The 17,075-nt window shown below is 34.7% G+C and overlaps 1 protein-coding gene across 1 annotated transcript; it reads right to left on the reverse strand.

Moving 5' to 3' along the window:
* Window positions 1-1,367: 1,367 nt before the first annotated feature.
* Or14a257d (olfactory receptor family 14 subfamily A member 257D) lies at window positions 1,368-2,309 on the reverse strand. The gene is given in 1 exon segment (NM_001000693.1): window positions 1,368-2,309. A coding segment is annotated over 1 exon segment (942 nt).
* Between the last annotated feature and the right edge of the window lie 14,766 nt (window positions 2,310-17,075).

Raw genomic sequence — 17,075 nt, forward strand, 5'->3', positions numbered from 1 at the left:
CTAGCCTCCTGCTCAATGGATGAAGGTCAGATATCTTCACAGGTCAGGGAACCCCTTCCAGACTTTAGGATAGTCATAGAGTCTGCTATATCTCCAGTAATTATTTTGTAATCAATATTGTAATATGTGAATGTGTCTTGTGTTCTTAAAACTCTTTAGTACTTTTAAAGTTATTTAGACTCATTCCTTAGACTTGGAAGCTTGTTTTATCTCATGTATAATTCATGTTTCTATTCAGGAGAAAGTGCAGAAAAACAGACATACAAATTTCCACCTGTCTGGTGTCCCTCTAATAATAGTCTCAAACTCAGTGGCCAATATTTTCTTTTAGAATTGCCTTATCTGATCTTCCTCCAGGTTTGTTTTTGCCCCAAGAATTTGATATTTCCTCAAGTATTGAGCCTACTATAATATAGGCCTGATGGGTTGCTTCTAGTCTATTCTTTCTAATTTTACAGAAATTTAGCACAGAAACAATATGTGCTTGATTGTTCAAAAGCTTCCTCTGTAAGACCCAAAGTAAGTCTTAACTATAAGGAGAAATTCACAAGTGAGACAAGAGAAAAAAGTTTGATGCAAACACAAGAGGATTATTTTCCAGCACTTTGGGATCGCCCCCTCCCTGCTTCCCCCCCGCCAATCAACTCCTCATGATGAGTGACTAGAAGGCAACCCCGAATGGCTACAACAAGTAGTTTTTATATGTTTTAGGGGTACAAGTTGCATTAGCAACCTTGTAGTCCAAATTTATTGAATAAGCATTTTGACCTTCAGATCTATTGGCTAGCAAGCATGGTCAGATTATGACATGCATTTGAACTCTATCTGAGACCAGAGGGTCAGATGACTATTAGTCAGTACATTCTACTGTTTTTCAAAAATGTCCCTGTTCCTCCTAAGAACTGTGGGTGGAGAATGGAACTAGGCCTAGCCTTGCCAGAGGCAGGAAGCTGTAACCTGGCCTAGATTTGCTCGAGGTGGGTGGTATAAGGTTGGCAAAAGTCCCTTGGGTCCTTCACCTCCATCTCAAAAATTTTGTTGTTTTGTTTGTAAATGAACTAGATAAGGAGTTATCAATTAACCAGATATTCATCCATTCTTACCTTGAATAGAAAATTAGCAATTCTTTTAGAAATGTATACTCTCCAAATGAAAATGGCTTTATCATACAATAATAGATACTGGTATTGTAACTTTAGAGGTTAACCTGATGTAAAATAATTTTCTGATCTTTAACCACATCAGTCTTCATCTGAGTGTTTATTAACTCAAGGCAAAATAAGAGAATCTACTTTTTTTGAGAATCGAAAATTATAAAACTTGCTTGTTAAATGTGACACTATACGATGGACAGATACTTTGACTTGTTATGTAAGTGAACTCCTTGGGAAAAGATTGTTTTGCAACCTCCTCAAAGCACACTTGATATCAGTATTTCTCAGGCTGTAAATCACAGGATTAAGTGCTGGAGGCAAAACAGTATGCAGCACAGAAAACAGCCTGTCTGAAGCTGAGGGTTCTTCTGAGGATGGCTTCAGATAGACAAAGCAGGCAGTAGCAATAAAAGTACTGAAAACAATGATGTGGGGGAGGCAGGTGGCAAATGCTTTAGACTGACCTTTAGTGGTAGGAATCTTCAGCACAGTGGAGAAAATGTAACAGTAAGAGATCACAACACAGATGAAAAAAGACATGCCCAGACAAAAACCAATTCCAAGACTTATATAAATGACTAGGAGTTTGTCAGAGCAAGAAATCTTTAGCAATGAGGGAATATCACAGAAAAACTGTGGAATCACCCTGGAACCACAGAAAGGCATGGAAAATATGCCAGCTGTGTATAAAACTCCAAGGAGTACTCCAGTAGACCAGGAAACACCCACCATCAGCACACAGTTACCACTACACATGATGGTTTCATAGTGTAGGGGAGAACAGATGGCAATATAACGATCATATGACATTGCTGTTAGGATACATCCTTCCCCAGATGTAAAAGTAGTCATTAAAAACACTTGGAGGGCACAACCCAGAATAGAAATTGAATTAGTGTGTGTTATGCTATTGATAAAGAAATTTGGGATTGAAACAGAAATAAAGAAAATATCCAACAGGGACAAATTCTTTAGGAAAAAGTACATGGGCGTTTTGAGTTTCAGATCCAAAGTGACAAGAGTGATGATAAGGAAGTTACTCATTATGACTGCTAGATACATTACTAGGAAGAACAGCCCACATACAGTCTGTAGCTCAGAAACATCTGAGAATCCCATCAGTATGAAACTTGTTATTTTAGTCACATTGGGCATGATAGAGTCTTTCCCAGCCTGTAAGTTATGAGAAATAAACAAAAATTGACATAGTGATGTACAGAAAGGCTCAATGGAAATGGGGCCAGGACCCACATAGATACAACATTGTTATAGCTCCCACTTTATCTTTCAATAAGGTGCTATTTTCACTGGATGCATAAGTTGTACTAATACACCATTTACAACTGTTGTACCATGTGTTTCTATAAATTTTTAGAAAAAATATACATTACATATAAATATGTATATATACATATATAATTTTCTTAATATTATTGACTCTTTCCTTGAAATTGCAGTTTTTCAGTGGGCAACAAACAGCAAAATAAAACCTACAAGTCTCTTCCTTCACTTTTATTTCCTTTGTCTTAATCTTGTTTCAGAGCACTGCTATGCTTTCTTTGTATGGCCAGAATTATCATTTGCTAAGAATTTTCGTAATGTGAAAATTGTCTTTCTACACCTATAATATTTTCAAAAGTTTGCCAACTGCTGTACTTTATCATGTTTTCTGGACCCTTGACTAGAGCTTGGGTTCCTTATTTTGTTGCCTTCAGTCTTACTTGGACAAAAGCTTCTTTCATGTACATCCATGGTGAGCCTGTGCAATAAGCAGGAGTGATAATCTCCTAGGGACCAACTTGTCTCCTTTCCAGATTAACATCTGAAAGATTAAACCCCTTTCAGTACAAAGGACCATTCCACTTCCATGCAGAAACAGTTTGCTCTGGATCAAATTGAGATTTACCCCTACTCACTCTTAGAAATTTTAATCTCACTGATAAGATTCATTAATTTCAGAACAGAGATAATGATCAAAGGGGTCACAGCTTGACCAGGAATGGGTAAAATCAATAGCTCTTACCTTCCTTTCCTAATAATCTATGACTTCTTCCTACTTTCAAATAAATAGTTATCTTATATGTCTATGTTTATCAAATTCCTTTCCTGGCTTTTACAGTTATTTTTTATTTGCTTTCTGTGATAATTAACCACATTTAATTTGCTGGAACTCTATAAAATCAGGCTTCTGTGCCACAAGATTTCCATAACAAAGCAATTTAAATTTCCTTGCTTAAGAAAATAAAACTATGCATTGCATCACATTTTTATGTATCCAGTCATGTGTTGAAATTGTAAACTCTTAGTTATATTTATATTAGTTTAAGATATACAGATAAATATTGTCATAATGAATGTTGACAAACTAACATAAACATAGATTTGTTGTTTAGCATTTATATCATCTTAACTTTATAAAATTCTAAAATATTGAAGATATCAATGAGATTGCTAAGAGATGAGAGTAAGAACCTTTCTGGGAATGGGAGAGATGGACTTCCCAAGTGAAGAGCATTTGTGTGTGTGTATGTGTGTATGTGTGTATGTGTGTGAATGTATGTAACAAATAATAAGTGGGTTTCTCCTAGATCCTGCTTCAAAGATGACAACTCTATGACTAATTTTTTATTATTAAATGCCTAGGCCGTAAATTTTGGCTCATTTTCTGCTAACTCATAATTTATTTAACCCATTCACACTACTCTCTATCTCTATCAGTTACTTAGTAACCTATCCATCAGTACTGACCTTCTTCTTCCTTGGAGTCTCCTTCCATCTATCTGTTCCATGTTTCCCCATCATCTCCTCTGAATTTATTTCAAATCTCCTTGCGTCTCCTTTTATTCTCTCATCAATTTTAAGAATACTTTGTCTTCCTGCCAGTGTTTTACATCCTTATACGAGTCTCTCTGTATGTTTGCATATAAACACATATATACATATGCATTTACATGCATGTAGTATCTTAGTCAAAACAACAGGAAATAGGTACTGTTGAGATACTGTTGAGATTTGGAGCAGTGACTGAAGGAACGGCCATTCAGAGCCTGCCCCACATGTGGCCCGTATATATACAGCCACCAAAACTAGGTAAGATTGATGAAGCTAAAAAGTGCATGCTGAAAGGGACCAGATATAGATCTCTCCTGAGAGACAAATCCAGAGCATGTCCAGTACAGATGTCAGTGCTAGCAACAAATCACTGACCTGAGAACAAGACCCCGTTTAGGGGAATTAGAGGAAGGATTGAAAGAGCTGAAGGTTCTTGCAATCCCACAAGAACAACAATGCTAACAAATTAGAGCTTCCAGGGACTAAACCTCTACCGAAAAACTATACAAGTACTGATCCAGGGCTCCAACTGCATATGTAGCAGAGAATAGCCTTGTTGGGGCACCAGTGGAAGGTGAAGCCCTAGGTCCTGCCAAGGTTGGACCCCTAGTGTAGGGGAATGTCAAGCGAGGGTGGAAGGGAGGTGAAGGGGGGAACACCCATGCTGGGGAGAGGGTAGGGATTCAGGCTTATAGACAGGAAACCGGAAAAGGGAATACCATTTGAAATGTAAGTAAAGAAATATACCTAATAAGAAATTAAAAAAAAAAGAAAAGGAAAAAGAGAGAACAGTTCTGTGGTGTAGGGGTTAGAGTGATGTAAGTAATTAAAGCATATTCTCAAAACATTTTTTAAAGGAAAAAAGAAAAGAAAAAAGAAAAAAATTGAGTAGCTAGAGCCTTATCTCAGAAGTTAAAAACACTTGTTACTCTTGGAGACAATAAGAGCTCACAGTTGTCCGTGATTCAGTTCCAATAGATCTAATACCTATTTGTGTCTTTTATAGGCACCAGCGCATACAGTGTACAAAAACATAAATTCATAAAAAGAACACAAATATAAATGAAACTAAAATTTCTCTTTAAGAAAAGAACTAAATTAGAAAATTTTTGAGTCACTCACCTACACACTTTTAGTATGGACAAGTTGGCATTTCTATGTATTTTTTTTGTAAAGGAATCTTGAGAGACCACCACATCAAAATACTTCCTCCAATTGTGTCTTCATATTTCTCTTTAACATATCTTTTTTTGATCACTTGCTGATCCACGATATGCTGATATCCTGTGTATATTCAAGCTCTGTCTGTAAGTACTCATTACTACATTTAGGTATTGATTTACTCTTTATTGAAAATGGACACAAAATAAACACACATATGTATATGCAACTTAAAAATCTTTGTTTTGGAGCAGAGTGTTACAGTATTTTAAGAACAGAAATTTGAAATATACATTTTAACTTAATTCAGATTCCTCAAGTACCTGGAACATGAAATAGTTATCAGTCATGTGTAGAAAGGACCTTTAACAGATACAGATGAGGGGGAAAATATTTCATAAACATTAACATTGAGATTACTGAAGGATCATATACAAGTTTGCAAACTCTATAATCATGACATATGGCTAGAATTTCAGCCTCTGAGAAGAATGATAAAAGTAGGTGCTAAACTTTAACCATTACTTCATATATGATAAAGCAAATACAAATAAGAAAATGATTTACCATGTTTTAAATTATGTTTAGATTTTCTTTGAAACACTATGTAATCAAAGGTCTCCAACAGACCTTTTTAAGGCCTTTGGCTACAACCTTAATACTCCCCAAGGGAAAATCTTTCTTAATAGCCTTCCTTATTATTTACATTTCTCTTAAGACAATTACTGTTGCAATAATTGGCACTTTCTGTAGGAAGGACTGATCATTCCCCAAAAAACACGTAAAAAAAAAACATGATGAAATTGCCTCATACATTCCCCAGAATCATATTAAACTAAATACATGTTATATGGCTTATGTTTTGAGAATAGGAACACATCATGGCAGGGAAGACTTGTTTTCATTAGTAAAGGTCATATTCAACCTGAAATTATGAAGCAGAAAACATGCACACCATGGCATTATTAGTGCTCTGCTCACCGTTTACTCTTTATTCAGTTCAGGCCCACATTGAAAAGAATGGTAACCTCCTACATTCAAAGTGTACTTTTTAGTTTATATACTTGTATCTGAAACACTATCATGAATATGCCAAGAACTTTCTAATGTCACTCTACATCGCACACAGTTGAAAATTATTATAAACCATGACAGTTTCATCTTTGCCGACTTGATACTCAAACATATAATGTTTAAATAATATCATACCTCTCCTGGTATCTAACTTTTCATATTTCATGTAACAATGAAAATTTCACTTTGTCTTTTAAGGTTCATAAAGTTTTAACAGAAGTGTTATTCTTTATGAGTCTTCTCTTCAAATTTCATTTTGACTCATGAAATCAAAATATAAACAAAACTTTAAAAACACAATGGCACAATGTAAGCATTCCCATTACAATAGTGAAAGGGATGGCAGTACATAACACACACACACACACACACACACACACACACACACACACACACACACACACAAAGCTAAAACATCAAAGAAACATAAAAAACTGCAGTTCCATATCTGAAATGTGGGACTTATGATGGATCGTGTGGCCTTCAATAGCAACTCCACAGCTCTACTTCAGCCACTTCCTCATTGTCATCCTTATTGAAGCTGGATCATCTCTGCACTGACAGCTTTCTCTTTTAGATGTTCCAAGAGCTCAGGCACCAGTAACATTATAAGGTTCCCACTGCAACTTGGGATTCATTTCCTAATTATGTGTAATGGCCATTCAGAGGCCTCTTGTGGGAAATTTTACCTTTCCACATATTCTGTAGCCTTAGGAGCCTACAGAAACTTTAGTGCCAGCCTCCCTATACCCTCCACTATAGAATATTTCATGACTGCAAAACCATTACCACATGTTGGAGTCTTCCAAGATAGCCAAACACATGCTCAAGGTGTAGCCAAGACTCTTAGATAACAGTTACAGTTCCATTCAAGGCTATTGGTGTTATGCTCTTGGAAATGCTTTCCTGGCACATTTGTAGTTTTAGTTGTTACATTTGAAGGGCATTTGCTTTTAAATAATTTAGAGATGTTGATAGGAGGGTTTTGCCATTGGATCAATCTCCCTGTTGTCTGGATTGGAGGTTGTGCCACTTCCTTAGTTAGACCCATCTATTTAGAAATTATAGGCTATTTGTATTTACCACATTTATCTAAAACTTTCACTTGCTTATAATTTTTCCTGTATAAAGTGTACATTGGCTATAATTTCAGATGATTAAATGCACAACTATCTAATCATCTGAAAAGTGTGAAGTATTTAACTGTATTAGGTTAACTGCCTAGTACCTGGTGATCACAAGGAGGTGATTGAAGCTTTGAGCATTCCTGTGAGAGAAGGGACTATTTAGGGAACTAAAATATGAGGGGTGATTCTCAAAGTAGACAGCTCTTATGAATAAATGGAAGATGAGTGGAGTTGTCTGATAAGCACAAGCAGCTTGTGCAATGACTTCTATGGAGAAAGATATGAGCAGTGCATGATGACAGGATATTCAAGAGCAAATTTACTTAGGTGAAAGAAGAAAAAAATCTTGGTGTTGTAGTTTACACATATAATTGTGACATCTGAGAAGCTGAGGTAAGAGAATTGCCACCTTGGGATACACAGAGAGTTCTAGAACAGCCTTGGCTTCAATGTAAGAATTTTGTTTCAAATAATCTTAGCGATAGTAGCAGTTGTTTTAATAGTAGTAACATTGGACCTAATAAAATATCTGATAGCTTATCACACAGTTTTTTAGGTCGTAAACTTTTTTTGGCTTATATTACTACAAAATATTATATTATTACAAAAATATGGACATTCAAATTTTAAATTAAGATAGAAATATATTCTGATTGACATTATTAAATGTTCTTTTGAGTTGTAGTGTAGAGGACACTTTGGAAAAATATTGTAGAGGAAGGAAACGTGACCCTGAGGGCAACGTTGTGTTCCCTAAATTGTAGATATAAAAACTTCACATTCTAGTGTCGCTTGTAATAATGAAGGTATAATAGAAAAGAATGTGGTAATAAAATCAGAATTAGTTTTTCTTGTACACGAATAGTTATTTAATGATAAAAATAAGAGTAGGGTAGTTTTATTTTTCCTGAGGGGGGTTAAAATAACTAAGTTTCAAAACCTATTTTATATAGCCCACAATTCAAGGTTCAAAAATAAAATTGGGGGTATTGGCATATGTTTAAATTGAAATGTGGCACACCAGTGCTTCATAAGCAATAATTTCAATATACTTCTGAAAAATTAAAAAAAGTTAGAAAGTGTAATGATATTTTTTTGCCCAATGACCACACTTACTTGTAAAGGGTATTTTGACAAAAGTTGACACAAGTACATGAAGATTTAAATGAAAAAAAAAAACTATGTAAACATTGACTATAGTATTTACAAGGTATGAACAGTTAAGGTCAAGATCCAGGGTGCTGAAAACAAGTTATTGTGGACTCTTCAGCCTTAAAGGGGGTGCACATAAGACACCTACAAGATTCAGCAAATACTATGAAAGAGGTGATGGAAAGAACGTAAGAGCCAAGGGATGAGGAGGGCCATGGTATTCTCTCTTATTAGCATGAAGAAAATGACACTCATGATCTCAGTATCTACTGTTTCTTGCACAAAGCATACCCAAGATTAAGCCTCTAAATATTCATAAATGAGGGAAGGCATTATGAGAGTTGAAACCCCCCAGGAAAGCTATTGTTAACTTGAGAGCTGAAATAAAAGGGAATGTCATTGTCCTTAGAGTGGTAGCCACTTTTCTATGTTCCAGTGAAAAGCTCCCCATCATGCCCAAAAGAGGCCCTGAATAATCTCACTGAGTCATGGAGCAAAAGCACATGAAATGAAGGGGGAGCTTCTGTAGTACAAGGGATGTGGAAAGGATAAAATGATAAGAGGGTAAATGTTACTAGACATATTATACCCGTGTATAAAATGATAATGAATAAAAACAATGCAGAAAACATTTTTTTGTAATTTTTATGTCTAACAAAATGATTTCATATAGGAGTTGTTGTGTATTATCATATTCAACAAGCTGTTACTTGATCATATTCTATTGTTAACTAAAATCATGGCTCTTATGATTCATTCTGTGTAAGCAATCAGCAGCTGATTTGTTACATTACACATTATCACTCTGTGTCTAGAGTGGTATTTTTCATTCTGTGTTCTGATGGTGCTTAGTGAAGGGTCTCTCACTTAGAAACTATAAAACTAGGGAGGATTTCACACAAATACTCACCATAAAGATATTTGTGATTTACTTCTTCTATCACCTTCCCATCCCTTTTGTTCCTAAACTGCACTACAATAAATGAAAAGCATAAAGGTTCTTAATTTAAAAAGATTCAAATAAAATAATGTAAAGCGTCCATTCCTTTCTTATCTCTTTGAGAATCAAACTGGTTCTTTTTCTTTTTATCTTGAGAAAAAAGTGTGCTATGTTGCATGAAATCATGACTTTCCTACCTCAGTATACTGAGAAATTAATATTAAGGATATATACCCCTAGATTTGGTTTTTAACTGTGCTAATTATCTATTTGAATATTGTATAAGAATCTAAGAGATTTACTGGTTATTTAAACTTGTTTAATATCTCATTCTTATCTTATTCTAAACCTGTTGAGTGTTGTAATCCTGGTACCTTTGCTAATATTTCAAATTTTATTCTTTTATTTACAATTTCATATTACCCAGAAATTTCATGCTTATTTAATGATAATCATGTTACAAAAGGATCTAGCTCAGCAATTGTTAAAAACAATTGTAAAAGTGTCTACTATTTAGTAAGAATTAACCTCAATTATGGGTTTCTACCCTGTCTTTGATCAATCTGTTCCCAGATAAAAGACATAAAACTTTTACATTTATAACAACCCTTTAGAGCACTAAACCTGGAAAGATATCTATCTTATAAGTTATTAGTATCTACTCTCCTATCAATCATCCCCAAATTATAATTTAGCTCCATCCTATCTTGAATTGAGAAGTGTTCATGGCCATGATTTCATGATTTACCTACCCCGTATGTCTTCTCCTTGCTTCAGACCCCAAGCATGTGAAGCAAAACTATGCCTACCTCTCTTCTGCATACCCTAATGGCTGTAGCGATCATCATTCAACCAGTAAATCTAAATTTTTTTTATTAACTTGAGTATTTCTTATATACATTTCAAGTGTTATTCCCTTTCCCGGTTTCCGGGCAAACATCCCCCTCCCCCCTCCCCTTCCTTATGGGTGTTCCCCTCCCAACCCTCCCCCCATTGCCGCCCTCCCCCCATAGTCTAGTTCACTGGGGGTTCAGTCTTAGCAGGACCCAGGGCTTCCCCTTCCACTGGTGCTCTTACTAGGATATTCATTGCTACCTATGGGGTCAGAGTCCAGGGTCAGTCCATGTATAGTCTTTAGGTAGTGGCTTAGTCCCTGGAAGCTCTGGTTGCTTGGCATTGTTGTACATATGGGGTCTCGAGCCCCTTCAAGCTCTTCCAGTTCTTTCTCTGATTCCTTCAACGGGGGTCCTATTCTCAGTTCAGTGGTTTGCTGCTGGCATTCGCCTCTGTATTTGCTGTATTCTGGCTGTGTCTCTCAGGAGAGATCTACATCCGGTTCCTGTCGGCCTGCACTTCTTGGTTCTAAAGCATCTTAAATGCTAAAAAAACTTAAGTTTAATTGTGAGAATATAGCTATATATTCTGCAACTCCATCAGACACCTGAGAAGGAATCAACATTAGCTGAATATGGAACAAGCCCAAAATGCAGCTTGAAGAAAATTATAGATAGAAATGAGAAATATAGCTGACTTCCTGTATAATCCCCAATATTTTCTTTAATTTTGGAACACGTCTTAAACCTTCTCTACCAGAATATCTGAAAGATCTTCTGAGAAGTAATAATTTTAATAGAATTAATTACACTGTCTTGGCAGAGCCTAGCAGTTGAACATCCTGTGTATTTGTCATTTTGGACAACTTTTTGTCTACAGCTGAAGAAAAGTCTCCCCCCAAGCCCCCACCCCCAGTGGACAGCTTGCCACAAATGATGCAGCTTCATCTGGAGATTATTGATGCTCATCATCTTCTTTGAAGTAGAATGGGAGTAATGTCAGGAGTTGACATGTCTCAATATCAAAAAGATCTTTGTAGAGTACTATATGGATATATCAGCCTATAGCCTGTGTCTTATGCAGGAAATAGAAGGTGGGACGTAGACAGAGAAATAATTCTGGAATAGACACAAGCATAGGAAGATCTGCTTGGAAGATTTGAGCAGTCAGATATTTGGTTCCTAGCCATGTTAAAAAATGAAGATTAAAATGAGTGGATTATTATTACAGTAGTCAGAAGAGAGCCTAAGTATAGAGCCAAGGTATTAGTAAATATATTTTGAATCCATTTCTTATTTCTGGGAGCATGAGGCTGGGAGACAGAACCAGACCCTAACTTCTACAGATCTTAAGTTAATAAAATTATATTTCAATGCCGTATTCTACACATTGCTGAAGTTTTTGAAGACCATCTATTTATAGAATATGTGAATTGTTAAGAATTGTGTATTCTTTGCTACTTACTAACTGAAAAACCTTGGAAACTATTTTAATTAACTAAATGGGTATCTATTATGGCCATAAGTTTGATTAACTCATTATTGACTTCCAGTATATTATTATCCTATTAATTCCTATTATCCTATTAAATTATCCTATTAAAAAGACTGGGACTAATTATTTTATTTTAAAATGAATTGTGTAGTCAAAATATTATTACAAGAGTTGAATCAGTATATATTATGTTGTAACAAATTTAGCCGTAAATTTTGTATCAATATAGAAAGATTTATACCAATGAAAACCTCTAACCTGTATCAATCTACAAAATTTCTCTATCAATGTAACACAATTTAGCATGAATTTCAAAACAAAAATATCTTTATCAATGTAAGAATATGACTATAATATTTTTTGGTTTAAGAGTAGATTCAATAATTTACCCATATTTGTCTAATTTCTGATATTTCATATATCACATTTTTCTCCTTATACCTTACCTTATGTCTTTCATAAGGAAGAAAGAAAGAGAAAAAGAAAGGAAAAAACTCTGAATTTAAATATTTAATTTTCTCCCTGTCCAGCACTACAACAATTTGTAAACCATCCCCTAAAATGACAACTTATCTCTAACTTATACAATGACCAAAACCATCCAACCAGCTTCATGTATTGGGATGATGGTCTGTTCATAATTGCCTCCTGCTGAACTGGGGAAAGAACTCCTGTTGGGGGCCCAAAAGAAAATTGGAAAAATGGTTAAGTCAAAAGAATGCCAGCTGCTATCATTTGTTGTTCTCTGTGCTGAAAAAGTTCAGTGCTTTACTGAAGTCCTGACAACAACAGTTTAAAAGTCTGGATGTACCAAGGTCAAAATATTCTTATATATGTCAAATAAAATTTAAAATTATGAACTCTTTACAATAAATACACAGAGTATACATCATAATAATCACAGTGCTAGAACTGAAACATAGTCATTTTGGTTCTGACTGCAGTTTGTACATTTCAAACATTTCTGGATATTTTAGTTATAAAATTCCATTGTAACAGTATATGCACATACTTCATTCCAAGGGGTATTCCCCAGTACTGTTTTTATGTACAGGAGACTTTTTTTGGAAGTCTTTTTTTTAGATCTAACTCAAATGCCAGGTAATATTAGTATGTTGTTGACTTATTATTTATCCCATATCGGAAACTTTAAAAATATTTATTTCTAAAATGTGTGGAACCTGTTCCAAATTCTGTAGCAACCATAAAGAAGTCAATCATGCTGTAAATTCATTCAAGAAGAGTTTCAAAATTAAGTAGAAATTGTAATTAATAAAAAACATTTAAAAAGAACTTGCACTAATTTTTAAGTGTTAATGTATTTTCGAAATATTGGTCTTTAAGATTAATACTCAAGATATTTAGAAAAGGCTAAATTCCTAAGTTATGTTTTTCTTAACAACATCTTTGTTTATTGATAAACAGACTGATTCTTTGTGAGTTACACATCATGTTCTCCAATTTCTCTCATTTCTTCCTCTATTTTATCTGTACCTTAGCCCTACAACTTCACTCTAAAAAGATAAATACATACATACATACATATATACATGACAGCACTTAAAAACATACTGCTGTGGAAGCTTTAACGTTTCAGTTAGTCTACCATATATTCTTTATTTACCCACATCTTTAGTTTCAAATGATATTTGTACTAAATATTTTGTCATATTCAAGTCATCTGAATTGCTACACCATTGATACTAGATCCTCGGGGAGACTCTTCACAGATCCTGTTCTTTTTCTGTTTCATAACGATACTGGTGCTTTGCATTTGCTCTCGCAGTACATAGATGAGATAGATTTTAGGGGAGGCCACCACAAAACCTTGGATGTAGGACTAGGTGGTATCTGGATTGTGTAGCTTACTATATTTCCTCGGTCCATAGACCAGGGTGATCTCTTCAGCATAGTCACTGCTAGTTTATCTAATTCTGCAGGTGCCAAGGGGCAGCGACATCACTACCCAACTCAGGCCCTCGGTGTCAAATTATCTGCATCCCTACCATCAGGGTCGCACTTATTGTGCTGTTTAGAAGAGATGTAGGGCCTGCTAACCCAACTGTTGCATCTGGGAAGGAGCAGCCTAATTGTACTTGATAGCACCACAGTCTTTCTTCTTCCTCAGTTTCTTTTTCCTGCAGTGGCCAGTTTACAGGAAAATGTGACTTCAGAGATCTGCTCTGAGAAGAAACATGATGTCATCCTTGAGGCATCCACATGTTTCCTGTAGGAATTCTATTCATTAACGATCAGATCAAAATGCTTGGCCCTGGGGACATGAGAAGAGCAGAGATTCTTCACAGCATAGGAACTAAGCATGGTGTTCCAAATGACTTTATTAATTGCCACTGCTATTATCAGGGCTCTTTGAGTTATGGCTACAGAAATGTTGTCTTAGATATTTCATCATGAAAAGAATTTTTTCTGTAAAACCCAAAAGGTATAACTTACAAACTATAAATTAGAACAGTATGAAAAAGCCTTAATCTTTTGTCTAAGATCTACAAAACAAAAATTAAAAGAATACTGGGTTGGCATTATATAAAAAACTAAGTGTTTGATAGTATAAAAGGAAAGAGATATCTTGCAGTAAAAAGAAAAGTTTGGCAGTTTCACAAAAGGATTGGATACAGCATATGCAGAAAGCATGCACAGATGTTAACATTGGTGTCAGAAGAAAATTGTGATGATGTTGAATGAATTCTGGATTGATAACTATGTTTAATGATAAAGAAACTAAGAAAAAAGTTTGGCATTCAACAAAACATGTAGATCCTTTAAATAAATATTATTTTTGTTGTTTAGCAACAAACCAATGTTGTATATATTTTGGGGGTAGATAATGAAACCATGATGTTGTTTTTCTGTTGTGAGTAATTTGTTGCTGTATATTAATCATATAGAATCATCAGATTATGACATCTTAACAAGGCTTATTTTTCCCTACATCTTTTTCCCACTGAGCTACTCTTTAGTACACTGCCTTCTCCTTTTAATCTCACACTGCCTTCCTAAAACTCACCTTTGAGTGAACACATGATAAATGTATTTCTTCCTTTGGCTTATTTTTCAAAACATGTCTTCGTCAGATGGAGCAACAATAACAGACTTAATTCCAATATGGTGAGTCCATGAGTATATTAAAAAACAAAACAAAAAGCCAGAGGACATCAGTTGAGGTGTTATTTACAAGAATATGGATTAATTAAAACAGTTGCATCATCAAATCATCCCAAACCAGAATAAGAAAAATCTTCATTAATGCTGTTATAAACTCCAATATTTGATTAAACTTTCACCTCCTGTGTAGGTAGGCACTTCCCCCAAGACCATGAGAAGCAATGGATCAGACAGCATCATAGATGTAATCTCATAATTTGATATTTGGTTTTTCTGCCCTCTGTTTGTACTAGAAAGTTTTAATAACCCAATTACCAATACCCTAAACCTAGAAGTCACTGCATTGTCTAAGATAATTTTGTTGCCAAGACTATATTTCCAAGCAACATTCTTGCTTCAATACCTACATTCAAATCCACATATCACCTTTGAGTGTCATAGGTGTAGAAAAATATATTTAAATCTTTCATTCCTTTTTGTAGTTTTTACAGATTCATAAAAATTATGTCAAAATGTAAATAAGAAATCACACTCAAATATTTTTAAAAACACAAAGTATTCCAAAACGACGACCCTCCATACACATAAAATCTTAGGAGGTATAAATATTAGAATTTTTATAGCTGATTCTTACAATGTTGGATAATGAAAAGTAAAATAACTTTGGATCTAACATACCCATTTAAACATAAATATTAAAAGCCACAATACATCTAGTACTACAGTTTGAATCTGAAATACATAGACTAAATGCAAGTACATAGTGAGAATATGCATTATGTTCCCTGTTCTTTCTTGACAAGGAGAGGTCTGAATTTATTTTGTTTCATTTTTAAGGTGTGGAAAGTATTATTTTATTTTATTATTTAGTTTACATTTGAATTATCATTTCTATTCCTGCATTTTTGCCCTGCAGCTCCATTTTGATCTTAATAGGTTGAGTATTGTAAGTGGTTGTGAGAGGAATGTGTTAGAGTTTGGAATTTTGAACCAGAACAGGTCTAGCAGGCAGTACTTAGAGCTTCATGGGTCAATCTGGTGAAAGCTGTGAAGACCAGAATACCAAGAGAAAATGTGAAAAGTAGATGTTAATTTCAAGAGTTTTTAGAAGACATAGACATTTGATGGTACAGCTTTAGCAGTAAAATTTTTTGTATACTGAAGTAGAATCTGGCTGTGTCAATGTATACTGAACAGTTGAGTGGGACTGAATTCAAAGAAATGGACTAAGTTGTTTGATGGAGAAATATTCAGTACAGCATAAAATTAAGGCTGGGCATGGTTATTTATCACCCTGTTTACTGAGGTTTTAAATGGAGAAGCAAATTTAAAAAGAATTTGCTGCTTCTGAGTAAAAGAAATGAGTAATACAATAAAGATGTAGAGAACTGAGGACAGAGAAAGCATCTGTAGTGATTAAAAAATAAACAAAACTTATTAGAAAGTACATGTTTTGTACTGATATAATATAAAGACCTTGAAAAAGAATTCTATTTATCAAGATTCAGATTTATTAAAAAATGTCAATGATGGGCCTGATAATGCAACTGAGACATACCATGCTCAAAACACTCTTAGAGAGTATTTTTCTAGGTTCCATTTTCCCAGTTTCCATTATCAATCCCTAGTTCTGAAGGCCCTTTTCAACTTTAGTCCTACAATAAATAAACTATTGTAACTGTATACAACACCATATTTTACACAAACGAATATGAGTAGCTACTTGATGCAAATTGCTTCTGATGTGTTTTTAATAAATTTATTCTTACAATAAAGATTGATACTTAAAAAAAGATTTTTGTACCTGCAGTGTGAATCTAGCCTAAGAGAGACCGTATTTGCTACAAGTACTAAAAACGGAGTCCTGGAACCTCCAAACTTCATGGAGTTCTAAGGATGCCACTGAAGTACTCCAGATCTACAGATGTAGCTGATTGATTTGGTGTTTTCTCTCTTTGGGTTTTGAGTTTTCTTTTGTCTTCTCTATCTTTCTTTATTTCCTATTCCAGTTTTGGAATGATAGTTTATTGGCAATATTTTTATTTACAAGTATTCATATCACAGACTTTCTGGGATTTGGAACATGTTAAATTGTTGAGATTTGGTTTTATAGATGGGTTTAATGTAATTTGATGACTGTTGTGTTGTAGGACAGCTGCCTCCAACATATAAGTATCAATCAGG

The sequence above is a fragment of the Rattus norvegicus genome, chromosome 1 (genome assembly GCF_021556685.1).
Source record: "Rattus norvegicus strain SHRSP/BbbUtx chromosome 1, alternate assembly SHRSP_T2T, whole genome shotgun sequence".
Classification (NCBI taxonomy): domain Eukaryota; kingdom Metazoa; phylum Chordata; class Mammalia; order Rodentia; family Muridae; genus Rattus; species Rattus norvegicus.